This window comes from Pestalotiopsis fici (assembly GCF_000516985.1).
Source record: "Pestalotiopsis fici W106-1 unplaced genomic scaffold PFICI_Scf_5, whole genome shotgun sequence".
In the NCBI taxonomy this organism is placed as follows: Eukaryota; Fungi; Ascomycota; class Sordariomycetes; order Amphisphaeriales; family Sporocadaceae; genus Pestalotiopsis; species Pestalotiopsis fici.
The window spans coordinates 1,613,489-1,632,787 of NW_006917095.1; the positions used below are offsets into that span (position 1 = coordinate 1,613,489).

The following is a 19,299-nucleotide window of genomic DNA, read 5'->3' on the forward strand; positions in this document are numbered from 1 at the left end:
TCACGTTGAATATGACTGTCTTGATTGAACGATGGAGGTATATCCTATTTATATCCCTCGCGCTGTATGCATGCGCCTAAGTGTAAAATACCACAAGCAGCTGATTGAGCTGTATCTCTAAACTCCGTGCAAGATGCAATTATAAAACATCAAAAAAAACAAAGCGTCAGCGTTCCTGAAAAAATAACGACTTGTCATCTTCCGACTAAGCTTTTCGCGCTTGGCCATTCTCGTCCATCTTGTTGCTATTGTTACAAAGAGTCTGGAAATGTTCCCAGATATCGATGTCGTCGGCGCCAAAACTAATATGCTGGTGTAACGTGGGTGGCGAGCTAGGCATCACCTCATCCGTGCCCAGAAGATTGCCAAAGTCCCAGGGAGCATCAAGCGGGTGCTGTGGCCCATTCTCGGTATGGGGCAGGTCGCCAAATCTCTCAGAATGTAACTTGCTATATGGGACGATCTCTAATGCGGATCCCGATGCCACAGGCCCAACGATGAAATCACCCGCTTCAGCAAGAAGCTTGTTAATGGATTTGGTGAAGGGCGATTCAGGAGGCCGACCGTCATCTGGGAGCTGCGATTGAAGGCCTGCCACTCTAGGGGACCGCCTGATGATCGCCGCATTAGAGCGTGGGGTCCTTGAAGGTGTTTGCTGGACAGCAAGTCCTTGTGCCGGAGATCTGATCGAGCGCACAGACCTAATCGACTTGGATACACTTCTAGTGACCGGTCGGTGACTGGGCGTGAGCCGATTTGGGGTCTTGAAAGTGCCGCTAGGAACAGATTTGGGAGGAGGCGTTGAAGGTCGGGCAGGCGTACCAAACAGGTCAGCCATGTCGTCTGTTTCTATTGGAGCAGCATTCTCCTTGCCATCCACAGTGTTGTCCTCCTTGGACCGCATAAAATCATCAGCGGTCTGCACTACATTAACGGCAATCTCGCCCAGAATCTTTTGCTCGCCTTCTTTGCGTGGCGAGGGGAACAGGAGGCGCCTCGTGGTCCCAAACTCATCATCAAGAGCTATGGGACTTGCTGGGGACTTTCCGCTACCTCTGGAATGTGTTGAACCACGAGAATGAGTTGATCCAGGTCCTTGTTGTTCTTCACTGGTCCCGCTTGGTCCGTTTCCCGCAAGCTGTGTCGACTCAAAAGGGTTGGGAAGTTCATCCTTGGGCGAAAAGACACCGTCAAACCCCAGAGGATCGGTCATAAGCCCTGCGTCAGATGTTGGATTCACCTGAGATCCGCTCTTTGTGCGAGGCTTTCTGGATCGCGGCGCTCTGGAACCCTTCTCACTTGGATCCTTCCTTTTTCTTGTCTGGCCGAGGCGTTGCTGATCCTTCTCCCACTTGTCAGCTGGTCGGGGTTGTTTCCACTTGGAGAACCAAAGTCCACAAGGGTTGCATAGAATGAGCTCATTCCATGCGCTCTTGTCTTCATTGGGCCCCAGGCACTTCTTGATCATTTCGTACGAGGTAATGGCTCCATCGCTAGCCTGCGTCAGAATGTTGATTGCGGTGACATGGCCTGGCTTATCCGAATAAATATGGAAACTTGGCACACCCGTCTGTACTTGCTTGTAGATCTTGCGCCACGTTGGAGTCTCGATGGCTCCGCAGTTGCTACAGAACGGCGGCATTCGTCCCGCAGCAATCGCTTCCTCAAGTCTCTGCTTGATCGTCTGCTTCTTGACGGCATTCTTGTTGTAAGCAGCATCTGTTTGTGGGTGTGGTGGTTCCGAGCCCATATTGAATGATCGAGGGCATACAGGATCGCTTGCTGGTACCATTGGTGGGAGTTCTGGCTCTTCAGCACCGTCGTGGCTTGATCTTGGAACAGATTGCAGCTCCATCGCGCGAGCCGATCCTTCGCGCTCAATTGTCTGCTTGATCTCGGACTGCATTTGAATATCAGACGGGCTGAAAGTCTGTGTATCTGTAGCTAGACCTTCAAAGGATTGCGTATTTTGCTGCCCAAGACCATCCATGAATACCTTTTCCAAGTCTTCAAAGTCGTCCTGCGACTGTACATCTCCGACCTCGTTGGTCGTGGGCGGCTCCTGAGGGATGACTATCTCAGGTGTTGGGATTTGATATCTATTCTGAGGTGTATGAGATCTTGTGTTTTCAATCTGAAAGGGTGTATCCATGGAGTTCATGGCTTGCTCTTCTGCTTGCTTGTGATAATGTGCCTGATGATTGGGCGGGTTATATATCGAGGTCGTGGGCAGCAGCTCAGGAGGTCCAGGTGTCTCGGTTTGAATTATGAGCCCACCACTTTGTGAAAGATGCTCGCTCTGCTCGTTTTTCAGGGGTTGCTGCTTCTTCGCGCGGCTCTTGCGCGGCTTCGGCTTCGGCTTTGATGTCTCTGCAGCAGGTGCTGGTGGCTGTGTTTGTGTCTTGCCAGCTTCTTCGTCATCAAGTCGACTGCCAAATTGCTCGACGCCGCCACTCATGAAACCAGAATCTATCTGCTGTGCTCGCATTGGAGGCAGAATCGGACTAGAAGGAGCTGGACTCGAACGCGCGCTCGGATACATGACTGATCTGGGAACAGGTGGTGAAGAGCCAATATCGGCAGGGCTAGGACCCTCACTATACTGGGACGGAGAGGGCGCAAGAGAATCAGTAGGCGACCTGGCATCTGGTCCAAAGGATGTCGGCCGATTCACATCCAGAAACGAATTTGTGTATGCCCCATTCTGCTCAGAAAAGTTTGAGCTCGACAGCCGCCTCAGCTGGCTTGGTGGTGGTGGATGTTGCTGAATAGGGCCAGGCAATGGTCGATGGGTAGGCACAGGCGTAGGGGCTCTAGGCACCTCTTGTAAATGATTCCCAGGTGCTCCTTCACCACCAAGACTGACTGGTCGAAAATTTCGCAAAGAACCAGAAGTGCTTGCTGCCACACGAAGAGATTCTGGTGCAGAGCCAAACGTCGCAGTATTACTTCGTTCAACCTTGGTCGTCTTGGCCCGTTTCTTAGCTCGTGGTGGTTCGTCGCCGTCAGTGCCATCCTCGTAGCCAGAAGTACTGCCCTCGACTGGGAGCGGGTTCTTGCGCGGTCGGCCTCGAGGTCTGCCCGTGGAAGCTCTAGAGGATGGTCTCGATGATGGACGTGGCTGCACAGTTGTGGATACATTGACTGGTGCAACTACGGCTTGTTGCTGTTGTGGGCTCTGCGTGAATACTTGGGACAAGTTAGAGGCTTGGGGAGTTGTCGCGCCCTGGAAATGTGTAGCTGGTCCCATGGAAGACCCTGGGCGGCTTCCTGCGTGGCTTCCTGACCGACTTCCGGGTCGACTGCCTGCATTTGTGGGCATGGGCTGAATATATTGGTTCGTCATATCATTCCGAGCTTCATAGGCAGGATTGAATGGTTGGATTGGTACTGCAGCTGGAGATGGAATCGATGCGCCGGTTGCAGGGCTCAAATTAGGGTTTGCCTGAACAAAGGCATGCCATTCGTTCGTCTCGGACATCATGGAAGAGGACTGCTGTAGACTTGGCGGGAATTGCGGTGTCATGCTGGGGTTTACTGCCATTGGCGTTGGTGCATGCACCATGGGAGTGGCCCGCACGACTTTTGGGATGGCGGTCAATTTCAACTTGACCTCGAGGGTCTCCTGCACTCCTTTGCCAAAGATGGCCAACAAATTCTTCGTGACCCGTCCAGTAACTAGTTGCGGAGCAGCATTATTGTTCTGTATGAGTGCACAGCTGAACATGCCCTGGCCGACCAAAGGCGTATCAGGCTCTGAGTAGTCGTAAGCGTAGACAGTGTAGTCCCGTTCATTGTCGCCAGCCAACTCTGGGCTGCACTGAGCAATAGACTGTAAGCAAGTCCGAAGATCCACCACACCAATCAAGTTCTTCTCGTCTAGGGGTATCGTCTGTATTGGAAGAACATGTGGCCACCGAGCAAGGCAGTTTTCCTTGCCATCCTTGTCAAATGTATAGTGAATTTTCACTGGATGCAAATTAGCATTGAGGAACACAGAGAATGTAGAGATGCCATACAGCCCATGGGTCTTGACTGAAGACCTGTCTCCTCAGATTCTGTGGGCGTGGGCATGGGGCCCCAATTGCCATTGTTGTTGGACATCCTTTCAACGTGTATGTCTGGTGTTTGGCGTTGTGAAAACAGGATACAGTAAAGTGTGTGCTGTGGTCCTTTGAAAATTTACTCGATCGAAAGTTTCAAAATATTCGAAGCTGGGACTCTGTGCCCAGCAGCTTCGATGTCAAGTTTCCTTGTGGTATATCGTATGCATATTCTTGGAAGCGCGTCGGAACTATTTTCGTGCTTTAATGTTTGAAGCGGACGCGAGGTGGGAGGGAGCTGTTGGAGAAAGTAAAGCTTGGTCTGAAAGCGGTCGATTGGAAAAAAGTTCAAGTATGTGGTTGTGTATGCAAAAGATCAATGAGTGACAGGATCAATTAAACAAATTCAGATACTCGCCAGAAGCTGGAAAGTTTCAATTTGTACAAGTCGTTGCAGGTCGTGAAGTGCGTGTTGGTATGTGAAGGTCTAGGAAAAGATGAAGGACTCTGCAGTTGCTGCAGTAGGAGAGGTAAAAGGTACCGAGGGGCCCAGCAATCTATTTAGCGGGGACGGGTACCACGCGTGTTGCAAACGACAGAGCGCTAGCGACGCGATGGAAAACGCGAAATTGACGTCAAAAGCGCTGCGAAACGGGATGGCTGGGGGCTGTCGACACGCGCTGCAAGATGCTAAAAAAGCAAATCTGGGTTTCCCGCTGGGGGATTGGCGGCAGGGGTACAAGACGCTGAAAGGCCAAGCCGCGAAGACGCTAAAGCTAAGTGGTGGGGCACAGCTGTCGAGGTCGATTGCCAGGAAATAGTGCACGGGCCACAGGCTTATCGGACTTGAGCAGCTTGTCTCCGGGAACTCTGACAATGGGAGAATCAGCATTCGACCGGCCGCCCGGCAGACCATTGATTTCAGAAATGATTTTGCAAGTTGTCAAGTGGCATTTCCATCGATGAGGGGCCCGGCGCTCCTTTATATATCCCCCGGGATCCGGAAAACAGCCCCACTTGCACAAAATCATGACACAAGGCAGCCTTGCACCCCCATGTTGATAGCCTTGTTTATATACCACCCCAAAACCGTCAATTTGGAGTTTTGGGGTAATGCGGGTGTGTTTGCGACGCGTTCAATCAAATGAGGCCATTTCAACCTAGACGATAGACGACAGATGATATCGCTTGCCAATCCCATTTCTTTTTATCCTTCATTACATGGTTCTTGTCCACATAACCTTTATAATACATTTGTCTCGTTGATATCTACAAAAGCTCAAACGAGACTTCTGATGTTACAGTAAATCCATGGCAGCTGTGATATTTATGACGTTTCGTCAACCCAAACCGCTGCTCCCTCATCTGTTTCGTATGTTTTCCTTGCCAGGATCTCCTCAACAACCGTCCGGATACCTTGTCTGCCCTTCTTCAACTGAACAAAGTCGTCGGCAATCTGCTTCTTGGATTTGGACCCTACCTTGACGGCCTTCTGCACGTCCTTTTCGGTCGGCACGCCAACATACGGGTAGGGGTACTCTTCGTAGTCACGGTCTACCAGTAACCTCAGCGGCTCTACGCCGCTAATCTCGTCCTGGAAAAATGGCCCTGTGATATCTTGTTTGGGCTGAATGTCTGCTAGCGATGCGGGTTGCCAGTTTGGTGTGCCGCGGTCCTTGGATAGCTGCTTGTCAACACCCTCGACAAAGTCTGGGTGCCGCATAAATTGTGCCGCAATCTTGTGCTCCTTGTGGAAGGTCTCGGCGATGCTCCAGCGCCTGCCAACCTGCATTTGCTTGAGAGCCACGTGGACAGCAGTCGGCGAGCGCTTCTGCAGAGTAGCCAGCGTTCTCTCGGCCCACTCCTTTGTAGGTCCTTGTTCCTCCTCCAGAGCTTGCAGAATCTCGGGCACTGTCGCCTTGCTGAAACATCTGTCAATGGCATTACGAAGCTCCCCAGCGATGAGGATGGGCTCCTTGTTCAAAGGAGGAAGACCAGTAGCGTACTCCTCAAGAGTCATCTCGATAATTTCAAGTCGCTTCTTAGTGTCGTCGTAGTCTCTGAATCGCAATTCGGCAAGACGGGACTCCAACTTGGGCAAACTCGTTGAGTGAAGATAGTGAGTGGCGATCCCCGAGTAGAAGACGTTGGCGCCGGTCAGGCGCTCGCTCGTGAGGGCCAGGTATGTGCCGACAGAGCCAGCTAGCCTGGGCAAAAAGAAGGATGCGCCAACATCGGGGAAGAAGCCGATGGTTGTCTCGGGCATGGCGAAAACGGTTCGCTCGGTTGCAACCCTGAACGGTGCGTGCAGGCTGAGTCCAACACCACCTCCCATGGTAATACCGTCCATGAAAGAGATATATGGCTTTTGGTAGGTCGCAATAAGGTGGTCCAGCTTGTACTCGAGTCCGAAATAGTCGGTCGATTTCTTCTGGCCCTCAGGACCCTCCTTGTTGAGATCGGACAGAGCTTTCACATCACCTCCGGCACATAGCGCTCTGTCGCCAGCTCCCTTCATAACAACCACATTGGCCAGATCCGACTTCTCCCATTCGACAAGGCGAGGTACAATTTTGCGGATCATGGAAGCATTGAGCGAGTTCAGCTTCTTCGGCCGGTTGAGCTCAACAGTTCGGAGACCGTACAGACTGTTGAAGGTTACATCCTCGGGCTCGTCATCCTGGCGGGGCTTGATAACTTCGTTGTATTTTGTGGACATCTGGATAGATTCAATCGCATTAGCATTACAGGTATAAGCAAATACAATGTTCAGATGGAAAGTAAGCTTACAGCTCTGGAGCCGAGCTTGGAGTCGAGAATGTGGGCTTTCAGAGGCATTCTGGAGCTGCACGAGTGCCAGGGAGAAGCAGCATTCGCTGCAGTCCCAGCCCGACTTATGGCGACTCTGAACGACATCTACTACAACTGAGCACAATGCGCTGGCCGTCAGTTGCTGCGCATTGAGGTTGCCGTTGGTCTGACAAGGAAAGGAAACGAGGGCGGCTTTGGGGGGAGGAGATGAAAGCCGAAAACGTTTTAAGAGATGGCGGCTATGATTTTCCCAATTGCCAGTCCTGCAGTAGCTTTCTTTCCTCGGCCCCAAATTTTAGAGTCGACCAAAATCCGCGTCGAACCGCATTTGCGACTAGAGACCCACTTTAAGCTCTTGGTCGGTGAGCAGCCAATCAGATCGCTTTCATGCCAAGCTCTGTGCCTGGCCGAGAACTTTTGAGGATTGACTACAGCACATTTCAGCCTTGCGCGCAGCTCTCGTTGGCTCGTCAAACCAACGCGACTCTCGTTTACACATCACGAAAAGTCACGGCACAACCAAGATGGCGGACGCAAAGATCCAGTTTGTTGCCCTCTAGTCACATCCATGATGAATTATCAAGACTAACAAAAGCCAGGGATCTCCTCACCAAGCCTCGCAACGAGCTTACGTACGTGCATCATCGCCCTTTTGCCATTTGCGTGCACCCCAGCGGCCTCGATCTTGAACTCGGGGTGCACTGTATCTTGCCGGTATACATACGACTGACACTTCTTACAGAGAGTACGAGATTGCGCAACTAGAAGAGTACGAGTTCAACAGCGGCCCGCTGTCCATCCTCCAGACCGCCGTTCGCAGCCACACCCAGGTCCTCATCTCGATCCGTAACAACCGCAAGCTGCTGGCCCGTGTCAAGGCCTTTGACCGACACTGCAACATGGTTCTCGAAAATGTCAAGGAGATGTGGACGGAAACGCCGCGGCTCTCGGGTGGCAAGAAGGGCAGGCCCGTCAACAAGGACCGCTTCATCTCCAAGATGTTCCTCAGAGGAGACTCTGTCATTCTGGTTCTGCTGAGTTAAAGAGCGTGTTTTGGGATAGGCGAAGATTGCAAGATGGGGTGGCCCCGATGCTGCTGCTGCTGTTGATTTACGGAACCTGACGTGCCTAATGGACACGTAAAACGAAGATGATTTTCATCATATGGTCGACAAAAAGAATCACGATTTTTAATAGCATAGATGATATGCTGGCAGCTATTTGGCTTGGGCGTTGATGGGAAACAAGTCAGGACTCCGCGCGCGTGGGACGGTCCGGGACATTCAATACGCTCATGCAGATGGTCAACAGATGAAGCACTGAAGATATGGCCAAAGACAGATGAAAAGCAGATCTTGAGACAGAGGACAGCCAAGATAATGCGAGAAATTATTGTCCCAATCAGTGTCACGGAATTACTCCATACTCACATTGTGAATCTACCTAATTTGATAACAGGGTCAGATGGCCTCCCAGCCATCATCTGCCGACTTCAACCCAGCAAGTCCAAGGAAGAAACATGTCAAACCCCAAGCGCCGGGATCAGGAACCTCTTCGTAACCCGAACCACCGATATAAACCGTCCTGCCCAGACTTGCCTTCATTCCCTTTGTCCCCTCTGCCGCCGCCTTGGCTGCCTCCGCTGCCTTCTTCACATCGCCAGTCTGCTCGAGAGTATCGACGAATGGGTAGAGGGCATCAATTACTGTTCTGTCTCCCGGCCGAGCAGGCGTGTACCGAGAAAGGGCATCGCAGCTTTGCTTCAATGCAGCCGCCCAGACCTGTGGCGATGCCTGACCAGGTATTTGCGATCGCAGTGAGTGGACGAGGGAGTTGAGGAAAATGGCGTAGAGCGCGCCAGATGTGCCGTCCATTTCAGTCTCAACAACGGAAACGATTTTGGCAAGGTCCAACACAGCATCTCCCTCTAGGGGACTACTTGAAAGAAGTTTCAAAATGCCTACTAATGTTAGCTATCACTGTCAAGAGTCCGTCCGGTTCATGAGATACTTACCCTCTGCTCCTCTCTTCAGGCCAATGCCGCAATCTCCGTCTCCCACGACTGTATCATACTTTGTGACCTCGGGCTCGGCGGCAACGACAGCCTCTAGACCGGCTGTGAAGGCGGCATTAGCCTTTGCGGCGTCATACTTCAGATCGCTAGCCTTCACGCCTTGGCCCGAGGCGGCTGTGCCTTCTCTGGTAGCCGTGTTCTTTGCTTCCCAAGTTTCCTTTGCAATGGGTGCCGCCCACCCATTGGCTTCTGCTGGGGCGTCCAAAAGTTGAAGCATGCTCGGTCCACCGATCTGATGTACCAAGTCCAGTTAGTATCGCAATATAGCATATGATCACCAATCTCCATGAAATATTCCCGAAAATTGAGCAGGCTTCAAAAAAAGAAGGGAGACCAAAAAATCCAAGGACACCGTAAAAGTTCCATATGGACCATATAAGAAGATATTTTACTTACATCTGTATTGACCACGTTCAGAAGCGAAATACTGAAACCCGGCCCGTTCAAGCTTGTCATGTAGGTGCCGCTCAAGATCCGGACAGGACGGATGCCCCATTTCTCAAGTTGCTTCACTACTTCTGCGGTAATGCCTCCCATCTCCAATACACTGATGCCACCCAGGTTGTTGACGAGCAAGACTACCTCGTTTGAGTTGATCTTGAGGAATGCGCGGTCCTTGTCGTTCTGGTCCAGGAGCTGAGTGAGCATTTTGCTGACAAGTTCTGGCAACTCGACTTCTGCCCTTCCAGAACCAGGCTCATTGTGAATGCCCATACCGAGTTCCACTTCCTTGAAGCCCAGATTATCCTTGGAGTTCGGGTCAGGCGGAGCTCGGCCAGGTACATGGACATGCTCCAGGCTGGCACCAACACTGACCAAGTTGTCTGCTGTCAGTTTGGCGACCTTGTGAACATGCTCCAAGCTTGCACCCTGTGCGGCCAAGGCACCAGCGATCTTCTGGACGAGGACAGTACCGGCAATACCACGCCTGCCAACTTTGCCGCCCTTTTCGCGACCGACGCCGACATCGTCACCAACAACGACCATTTCAGCATTGATGCCAGCGGCCTTGGCCTTTTCCACGGCCATGCCAAAATTCAAGACATCGCCGGTGTAATTCATGACAGTGACCAAAACACCTTTGTCCGTGTCGACTCTGGACAAGATGGCTCTCCTGACCTGCTCGGCACTGGGAGATGCGAAGATGGTACCAGCTACAGCAGCAGAGAGCAGGCCTGGACCAACAAGTGCCGAGAAACTGGGTTCATGGCCACTGCCACCACCGCTGATGATGGAGACTTGCGAGGGAACACCATCTTGTGGTCTTCGATAAATGATTTTGTTTTGAGCATCCAGGGCGACTTTGGGGTTGGTATAAGTGATGGACTCCAGTGCGGAGTTCACAAGTAGTGTGGGATCATTGATGAAGTGTTTGGTTGACATGGTGGCTGACTTGAACCTGCTTGTCTACAGAGAAGTGACCACGAGTAAGGTGATTGTATCAGTTAATATAGGCAATCGAATCAATATAGTGACCCTGAGAAAAAGGTTTTGATTGTTTCGCACAGTACTGTGTGGGTACAGTGCTTATTTGCACAGCGGAGTGAGTTATCACGTTCAGGGAAAGAGGAGGCTCTGACTGCCAAGAGAGAACAGGAGTGCAAAGACTGGCTTCAATAATGGCACATGTATAGGAGTTGGTTTGTTGAGTGGTTGGATTAGGAAATACGGACAAGTCGCTTGGATCGTTCAAAGACTTCAGTTTTGATTTAGGAATTGATGAGAGCGAGATGCGGAGAGGAGACGGACGCATTGCCCATCCAGGTCGGAGGGACTGGAGACGTACAAACTGGAGAACTATGCAAACCTACCTGGGTCGAACCACCATCTCGTGAGTTGCCAGACAGGGCATTTTTCACCTATCAGACGTACTGCTGGCCTATGAGGTGATGGGAAATCGTAGCTTTTCCTAAGAGGCACCGGGGGAGCTTCTCCCTTCTCCATCAATGTCGGGGGTGGGGCAGTCGATTGTTGGAGTCTGGACGCCTGGTCGGTTCTTGTTAGCGGGGATGGTCACTGATGGCGGGGTTCCCTGTCTGATTGTTTGCAGCAAGTCGAAGCACTCAGTGCTACCATGGGTACGTACCGCGACTCGAAAAAATGCCCCACGTTGGAACATTGAATTTTATGGGATTGTGAGTCAATCATCAATTAAGCTTCTAGGAATCACCACCCATTAAAAAAAAGTCGCGAAGATTTAACAGGGCGGCGTTTTGCGCAAACTAAACCTCCACACGTCTTCAACTGCAGCTGACTTTTCGCATCCGCAAAAACGACTCGAGTTCCAGATCGACACACTGAGATTTATTGCGCATATCCACCTGCGACTTTTACCAAAAAGACAAACCGCCAAAGAAGAGTACAATGTCCGAACAGCCCAACGGTGCGCCCGTCGCAGGCGCACCTGCTGCACCAACTCAACAGCCCAACACCTCAGCAAAGGCCGAGACGATCGCAAAGGATGTAAAGCCCGCTGCCCCCGCGAAGGGTCAGCCTGCAAAGGACAAGGATGACAAGAAGCCAGCAGATGCTTCAGCAGGAGAGAAGAAGCTCACAGGTGCCGAGCTCAAGGCCAAGGCCAAGGCAGAAAAGGCTGCCCGACGAGCACAGCAGAAGAACACAAAGGAGGTCGCCAAAGCAGAGGCGGCTGTATCCTCATCTCCGCTCCAACTTGGACCTGCTGCCTCTGAAGTAAAGGGCAAGCCAAAGGGCAAAGATGCTGCAGCTGGTGCGGCGGGAAGCAGACCCGTCCTAGCCAAGGCCCCTCCCTCATCGATCATCACGGAGCAGAAGATTCAAATTCCAGAGTGCTTCAGTCATTTGTCTATGGCCAAGAGAATACCCATGACACAGGCCGACAAGGATGTGCACCCTGTTGTTCTTGCTCTGGGACAGCAGATGGCTACGTTTGCCATTGACGAGAGCATCACAAGACTGCGAGCGACGCTTCTTGCATTCAAGAAGGTAAGTTGTCTAATCTAGTGTTTCTCTGTCACAACGCCTCTAACATTACCCAGGTCATCCAATCATACACCACGCCCCCTGGTCATACACTGGCCAGACATTTCACACCACACGTTCTCAACCCACAAATCGAATATCTGACAGCATGTCGTCCGATGTGCTTTTCTATGGGTAATGCCATAAGATGGCTTAAGCTCCAAGTCAGTAAGATCGATATGGACGCAACTGAGGAGGACGCCAAGCGGGATCTTTGCCATGCCATTGATACTTTCGTGGCTGAGCGCATCACTGTGGCAGAGGAAGTAGTCACCGAGGCTGGTGCAAAGTCTATCCAAGATGGCGATGTTGTTCTCACCTACGGCAGAAGCACTGGGGTCGAGCGGGCACTACTTCTTGCCCGAGCCTCTGGAACAAAATTCTCTGTTTTCGTCATTGACGACCCTTACGAGAAGCCCGGCCAGATTATGGCAAAGAACTTGGCTGCAGCAGACATTGATGTCTCGTACAGCGGCGATTTGGGCGGCCTGGTCAACCACCTCAAGAGAGCAAACAAGGTTCTCGTCGGAGCTGAGGCGGTATTCAGCAATGGCGCTCTGTACGCACGATCTGGAACATGCGATATTGCATTGGCTGCCCAAGAACTCAACCTCGGTGTTGTTGTTCTGTGCCAGACGATCAACATTACAGAAAGGGTCGCTACCGACTCACTGACGTACAACGAAATTGACCCGGAGAGATGTCAAGCTGCGTCGTTCCGTTTGCTATATGATACCACCCCAGACAAATACCTGCACCTTTTGATTACGGAGCTGGGAACCGTCCAGCCGAGATCTGCCCCCGATCTGCTAAGAAAGCTCGAAGAGTTCAACTAGGAGTCGAATTCTTGGCAGCTTCCAAAGTCGATGCGCCTAGAGGCCTGTCCCGATGATCAACTGGAATTGGAAATATGCGGCAAGATTTACAGGGTTCCTAAGCTCGTCGCACTCAAGCCGTTTCCGACGTCAAGATAGACGAATGGATGGGTACAGATGCTTAGGGAGTTGAGAATAGTCGCGAATCAGTGACACCGCGTATGGTTTCTGCAGTATACCTCAAATCACGACAGTTGGAAACGAGGAAATCTTGGAATTGAGTATCTCGACACCTCATGCTACACAGCTTTTTCGTCGAGATGATCGATCTTCGTGAATACTGGGAAGATTTGAGTGGTAGATTCTGCTACGTAGTTGCACACCATGTTTTGTCCAGCGCAAGAGACATTGCCTATGGCTGTATTCAGAAACAAAATCAATCAAGTTCAAAAACTTAATGATCATGAAATGTGACCTCTACTGATTCCCGCATCCTCATTGAAGTACAAAACGACCTCTAGGATACGGGCGCCCAGCAATGGGTCGATATTCGCTCTTTGCCAGTGCGAAAACATCAGCGTCTATGGAAGAGACGCAAATGTCGATATATGCCCGAAGACATAATCTGGCATGGATTTGTTCATTCACGGTAGTATCAGGAATTATTGGTGCGGGAGGGGATCCCACGGATTGTAATGTTCTCTTCATTCGGTGGTTGAGATAGCCTGTGATCCAGGTATGTTGTCGGGTACCCAGGACCTTTCCTTTGCCAGGTCAGCCTCTCCTTCGTGATATGTACACAGTCGATGGCGCTTCCATTTCCCATGGAATCATTTGTGTCTGTCTGCTGCCAGTCGATCAATTCTTCAAACCTCAGCCATTCCAACGCAAATCGTCGGTTCCTCCCCCATCCCGCCCACACGGCCAGTGACTCGGAGAAAAATCATGCGTGCTCGGCGGCGACCTGGTCAGCCTCCTTAGCGGCCCTCCTTGCGCGCTTCTCGAGAATGGCTGCTTTCCTGTCCGCCAGCACTGCCGTCTGTCGCTCATCGACGCCCTGAAGCCAGTATCCGAAGCTGCCGCCGACGCCCGCAAAGACGGGCCAGGCCCAGAGCGAGGAGCGGTTGAAGAGCGGGCGCATCTCGAGGCCGAGCTGCCAGAAGCGGACGGCCACGCCTGTTGCAAAGCACGATTGCGTTAGTTTCTGTTCTTCACGATACCTCGTGTTTCGGTTGGGGGGAAGATGGTGCTTCCGGGGGGCGGCCGGCGCAATCAAAGCAGAACGGTTGGTATCGTACCAAAGCCTGACCAAAACAGTATTCTCGAAACCATCGTGACGGAGGGGAGCGGAGATGTGTATATGTATGAGCCGCGGTGGGCTTTGTGGATGTTGTTTGAAGTTTTTCGGGCTTGGGAAAAGGTCTTGACGTGGATTGACCTTTGGCTGTCTTTCTATTGGTTGACGCTGAGGTGAATTGGACTCTCTTCTGGGGGGAGCTTCAGAAGAGCTGGAGGAGCGTCAATTGACATGAAGTCGGAAGCTCGAGAGCGACATGCCGAAGTTTTGCCTAATGGGAGAGCAAGCTAGTGCATGTGGGTCCGTCCACCTAACCAGCAGGCCAGGTACGTACAGTATGGGGAGCAGGGGAAAAGGTAACGGTCTTTCCTTTTTGGCACGGTCCAAGTCGCGCTTGGCTCAGACCGTGGAAAATGCGGTTGCTTGCTGCGTGCTCCAACATTTCCATCCGCTCATACTCTAATTATTTAATCAGGGCGTCTTTGCGACTGGCCCATGGTCGATGCCACTACCCAGATCAACAACCGGCTGATCTGTTGCCAGAATTGTTTGTTTCATTCACTGCGCCTGTGGCGTTTCTGTTTTCAAAACTATACAGTCGTAGGCAGTCTGATTTGCTGAAGCGCAGGGAAACGCAAGCCAGCATGAAGCTGTCTCGTTAAAGGAAGCTTTGGCTGCACTTATCTTTTCCACGAACAACATTTTCCCGTTCATTTCAACCTCAATCTTTCCGCTTCATCTAACCAGTTACAGAGGAGCTTGTGGAGGACTCTTGAGTCTTCTCGTGTTCTTGTTGACTACAAGATGGCGTCCGCCTCGACTCTTAATATGGCGACGGCGACCCCTACAGAGCCCACACCGGCCGCCCCAACTCCCGTCGTCCGAAAATTCAAGGCTTCCGATCTCCCCTTGACGACAGCCACGCGAACAGCAATTGAAGGTCTTGCGCATAGTTTCAAGAAGCAGGGAGGCTATGATGCGATCCGCAAGCAAGTCTGGGACAAATTCGAGGCCAGTGTAAGTTGGAGCATGGTGCTCGGAGGCTTGATATGCTACCATGAGCACCCCATAACTCTGATACTTTTTTGATAGGATTACGAGAACCAAGTAACGAAATCGATCCTTGGAGTTGCCGAAAAAGAATTGGAACGCAATCCTTCACAACTCCTCACTCTTGATCGGCGCAAGGCCGCAGCCCTAATCGATGGAGCTCTTGACCGATCCGGCGTCTACCAGCAAGCGGAGGAGGTTATTGACCAGCTCATTGATGTAAAGGCTATCGAAAATCACATTCGCGGGCTGCGCACAGCGGATATTGGTGAAGAGGCTGCTCTTGCCGAGCAAGAGAAAGGATCTAAAACCGATCAGGACTATGCTCAGGAGAGCGCAGTTCGTCTACAGGACCGCGAACGCATCCGACGCATTCTCCGAGAGAAGGAGGAGCAGATTGAGGAGGAGAAACGAAAGATCGAGCGCGAGGAGAGGAAACGCCGTGAACGCGAAGCTGAAAAGGCCGAAGCGAAGCGGCTGGAAGAACGAGACGCAAGAAGACGCGAGCGGGAGGCCAAAGATGCGGAGCGCGAAGTTCAACGACAAAAGGAACGAGATGAGCGAAGAGCTGCTAGGGAGAAGGAGCGCGAAGAACGTGAAAAGGAGAGAGAGGCCAGAATCCGCTCTCGCGACCAACGTCGGGAAAAACGCTCCCGATCCCGATCCAGAGATCGCCGAGATCGCGAAAGAAACCGTGACCGTAGCCGCAGCAGAAGGCGGGATAGCCGCGAGCGAAGACGAAGAGACCGTTCACGTGAAGGCAGAGAACGGCACAGACCTGAAGAAGTCAAGAAAAGTCTGTCAAAGGAAGAGCTTGAGAGACTCGAGCGAGACGCGCTGGCAGATCTTCTGCGTGAGAGCAAGCGAAACGCCGAACCACAGCCAGAGATGGAGATTGACGAGGCGCTTGCACCGCCTCCCAAGAAGACTAAGCCAGCATCTGCCATACAGCCCATCCGACGAGACTCGTCCAAGACCATGCCTGAAGGGAAAAGAGTAATCCCGACCTCCAAGACCGAATCCAAAGAAGCAGCCGCTGATTCGAAGGAGGCAAAGGAGACGAAGGACATCAAAGATACCAAGGCATCAACAAAAGAGACTAAAGACACAAAGGCTTCTAGCGACAAGAATATAACCAAGGAGCCACCCAAAGTCTCCAAGACCTCAGCTTCTGGGGAAGAGCGACGTGGTAGTATCGCCACTTCTATCCGCGATGCGCCAGCTTCCCGCGATACCAGAAACCGTTCTCGTGACCGAGCAAGGGATGATGAGCGACGTGAGCGTAATCAAGATCAAATTCGAGACCGAGATCGTGACCGTGAAGCCGAACGGCCACGCGACCGCGCCCGTGACTCTGAACGAGATCGGGAGCGAGACCGTGATCGTAATCGTGATCGCTCACGAGATCGGGACCGGGACAGAGATCAAGATCGGACTCGCGAGAGAGATGGCAGCCAATCTCGCCAGAGAGACAGAAGGGAAAGGAGTAGGTCCAGACGCAGAGAGCGTAGTCGTACACCTCCGCGGCGGTTTGCTTATGAAAACAATTACCGCCCGGGAGAGGCTCGTACTCGAGAACGCAGCCCCTCTCGGCGCCGAGACGATCGGGATAGACGACCTCGTAGCCGCTCTCGGGATAGAAAGGAAAGAAGTCGAAGCCGACGTCGTGAGCGCAGCAGGTCACGTCTTCGCGACGACCGAGATAGGCGTGACCGAGCGGATCGTCGGGAGAGGTCGCGCTCCCCGCGCGAGCGAGCTGAGAGGAAGGACAGGAGCCGGTCGCGTCTGCGCAACGAGCATAGAGACCGGAGCCGATCTACTCGGAGAGCACGCAGCAAGGAACCCGACAAGGCTAGCGATCGTGCAGAGAAGACTCGTGATCGTCGTAGCAGGTCGCGCTCTCGCCCCACTACTGCGTCTAAGCAAGACGTCGTTGAAGTATGGAAAGTGGGCGAGATCAAGAAACGTGAGCAGGAAGCCAAGGCCTACTTAGCCGCTCAGCGTGAAGCCCGTCAGAAAGGTCTGCCTATTCCTGGCCTCGATGACAGACGTAGTACCAGCGAGCGATCCCCCGAAGCGAAACGCGCAGGACCCCAAGTAGGCGACGACATTGATCGCTACCGTCCCGGAGAAGATAGACGCAGAGATCGTGACCATGACCGCCCAGACGCCGATCGCGATCGCGACAGGGACCGAGATGCAGACCGGGATCGAGATCGAGATCGAGCCCGGGAACGCCGGGCAAGAGATCACGATACCAGAGACGACCGCCGCGACAGAGACAAGGACCACGGTCGAGATGATAGACGAGAGAGACGGCGCAGCAGGAGCAGGAGCCGGAGTCGGCGCCGTGACCGTGACCGTGACCGAAGCCGAGAGCGAAGCCGAGAGCGCGACCGAGCGGATCGTGACCGGGACAGAGACAGAGACAGAGACAGAGATCGAAGAAGCAGACGCGAACGCAGCCCCGACGATAGGCGTGATAGAAGGGAGCGTAGTCGCAGTCGACCAAGAAGGCGCAGCCGAAGTCCGCGTTAAGGATGCTAGGGTTTTACGATTTGAGAGTTGTCATTCAAACAATGCAGCGCCCATTGCATGATTATACTTGCCTGTCCGCTCGGCACGTTTGTGTACATCAGATCTGGACATTTCAGGTATTAATGACTTTTGCTTCTAGCGATGCTATAATATTGATGTATGATGAAAGACGGTCACCGCATGTTCTTGTGTATGATGGAATGCATGGCTTAGCACACCGTCTTGAACGCAGGCTGCCATCGCAATGATACCCAGGCATTCGAACTGCCTCAAATTAGCACTTGATAGGAAAGAATATGTTATTAAATTGAGAGAGTCTATCTTCTTGCCGGTAACAAAAGTATGTGAAATACTTCAATTAATGCTCAGCCTTGTTAGTGATTTGAGCTGGCATCACATGCATAATGGAGATTTTATCAGCCTGGTCAGCAGGGAGAGTCAGGCAAAGTCCAATGGTAAAGTATGTCTCAGCCGCAATGTACGGTCAGCAAGATCTATCAGACTGTACGTAGTAGCAATCATAACAAAGGATTCTGGTTGGGTAGGCTGTGCTATGTTATGACCTGACCCGAGTCATCCATGACGCACTGCCGCCAATGGGCCCTGCATCAGGGACCTTGGCCCGAAGGCGGCAGCTATTACAATATGCATGCTCGATCGGCGCTGTCGCTGGGGGTATGATTTATTTGGTTTCCAAAAATAAGAATTTATATTCATAAAAGCACGTGCCTATGGGAGAATGGCCAAGCATTTCAAAAGAGGCACAGTAGATCCCTTGAGGAGAATATAAAAAAGTTGAAACAATTGAGCGCAAAATGCATGGCCGAATGAGGGAGCTGAGTGGAAGCTGCATAATGGTAGGGCGAGAAAGACGAATGTTTCATTAGGCGCAAAGCGGTCCCTGTGAGGCCTGGGCAAGCCGCAGGAAGTCGGACCTGTCGAGCCAGTGTATGAGACGTGCAATGTGTAATGTAAGCTGACCCCAGAAGGGGGTTTGTGTTACCTTGATATACGAGTACCTTATGCATTCATATATCATACAAGGAAAACATTGAAGTTATTCGGAAAACGGACCCTTATTTGATATTACTTTAATACTGTTGAACCGTACCCAAACTTGCAAGCGAACGCCATGTAAGTAATAGTATCAGTAGCAATTCCTCGGGCACGTTGGGAAAAGCATGTCGATCAATAGTGCACAATCCTGGGAACTGGGGTCAACGGGAGTGTTGGCAAGGGTTTCCTGGTCATGAAAAAGACTCGCACATCTGCAGCGCCACTCACTTCATATGCCATGTCGTCCACTCAACCTGAATGTTGGAACCCGCCCCATCATTGCCGCCTGCTTAAAGAAGGGACCGAATGGGCCTGGGAGGATTGCAAGCTGAAGGATGATCGGTCCTCTTATTATTAGTGTATGTAGAAAGAAACCGGGAGCCGACAGCACTCAGAGCCCACCGACGGACATGGATACCAGGCACAAATCATCACCCAGGGACCTTGCGCTTCATGTTTTAGGGCAGGCTGCAGTCCTGTCGCATGGTCGCTAGAGTGACCAGTGTTCTTCTTATTACACCCCGGCCACCAAAAGATGATGAGATGGCATGAGATGCGGCTCGATCTGCTTAAGCCAGAGCGTCCATGTGAGACAACAATTCACCCCCCCCCCCC

General features: G+C 52.0%; 7 protein-coding genes across 7 annotated transcripts; 3 read left to right on the forward strand and 4 right to left on the reverse strand.

Moving 5' to 3' along the window:
* Nucleotides 1-205: 205 nt before the first annotated feature.
* On the reverse strand, nt 206-4,104 carry PFICI_07804 (uncharacterized protein; the record flags this gene model as incomplete). The annotated part of the gene is made up of 2 exons (XM_007836385.1): nt 206-3,969; nt 4,020-4,104. The coding sequence occupies 2 exons, from the start codon at nt 4,102-4,104 to the stop codon at nt 206-208; spliced, it is 3,849 nt and encodes a 1,282-aa protein (XP_007834576.1).
* Nucleotides 4,105-5,370: 1,266 nt separating this feature from the next.
* On the reverse strand, nt 5,371-6,881 carry PFICI_07805 (uncharacterized protein; the record flags this gene model as incomplete). The annotated part of the gene is made up of 2 exons (XM_007836386.1): nt 5,371-6,762; nt 6,834-6,881. 2 exons carry the CDS (start codon nt 6,879-6,881, stop codon nt 5,371-5,373), a joined length of 1,440 nt encoding a protein of 479 aa, XP_007834577.1.
* A 497-nt stretch (nt 6,882-7,378) lies between these two features.
* PFICI_07806 (small nuclear ribonucleoprotein Sm D2) lies at nt 7,379-7,897 on the forward strand (the record flags this gene model as incomplete). Its single annotated transcript, XM_007836387.1, has 3 exons — nt 7,379-7,398; nt 7,454-7,486; nt 7,597-7,897. 3 exons carry the CDS (start codon nt 7,379-7,381, stop codon nt 7,895-7,897), a joined length of 354 nt encoding a protein of 117 aa, XP_007834578.1.
* Nucleotides 7,898-8,314: 417 nt separating this feature from the next.
* PFICI_07807 (uncharacterized protein) lies at nt 8,315-10,311 on the reverse strand (the record flags this gene model as incomplete). The annotated part of the gene is made up of 3 exons (XM_007836388.1): nt 8,315-8,814; nt 8,869-9,160; nt 9,325-10,311. 3 exons carry the CDS (start codon nt 10,309-10,311, stop codon nt 8,315-8,317), a joined length of 1,779 nt encoding a protein of 592 aa, XP_007834579.1.
* Nucleotides 10,312-11,292: 981 nt separating this feature from the next.
* Nucleotides 11,293-12,764, forward strand: PFICI_07808 (uncharacterized protein; the record flags this gene model as incomplete). Its single annotated transcript, XM_007836389.1, has 2 exons — nt 11,293-11,892; nt 11,946-12,764. 2 exons carry the CDS (start codon nt 11,293-11,295, stop codon nt 12,762-12,764), a joined length of 1,419 nt encoding a protein of 472 aa, XP_007834580.1.
* A 922-nt stretch (nt 12,765-13,686) lies between these two features.
* On the reverse strand, nt 13,687-14,075 carry PFICI_07809 (uncharacterized protein; the record flags this gene model as incomplete). The annotated part of the gene is made up of 2 exons (XM_007836390.1): nt 13,687-13,919; nt 14,042-14,075. 2 exons carry the CDS (start codon nt 14,073-14,075, stop codon nt 13,687-13,689), a joined length of 267 nt encoding a protein of 88 aa, XP_007834581.1.
* A 769-nt stretch (nt 14,076-14,844) lies between these two features.
* Nucleotides 14,845-17,628, forward strand: PFICI_07810 (uncharacterized protein; the record flags this gene model as incomplete). Its single annotated transcript, XM_007836391.1, has 2 exons — nt 14,845-15,057; nt 15,133-17,628. 2 exons carry the CDS (start codon nt 14,845-14,847, stop codon nt 17,626-17,628), a joined length of 2,709 nt encoding a protein of 902 aa, XP_007834582.1.
* Between the last annotated feature and the right edge of the window lie 1,671 nt (nt 17,629-19,299).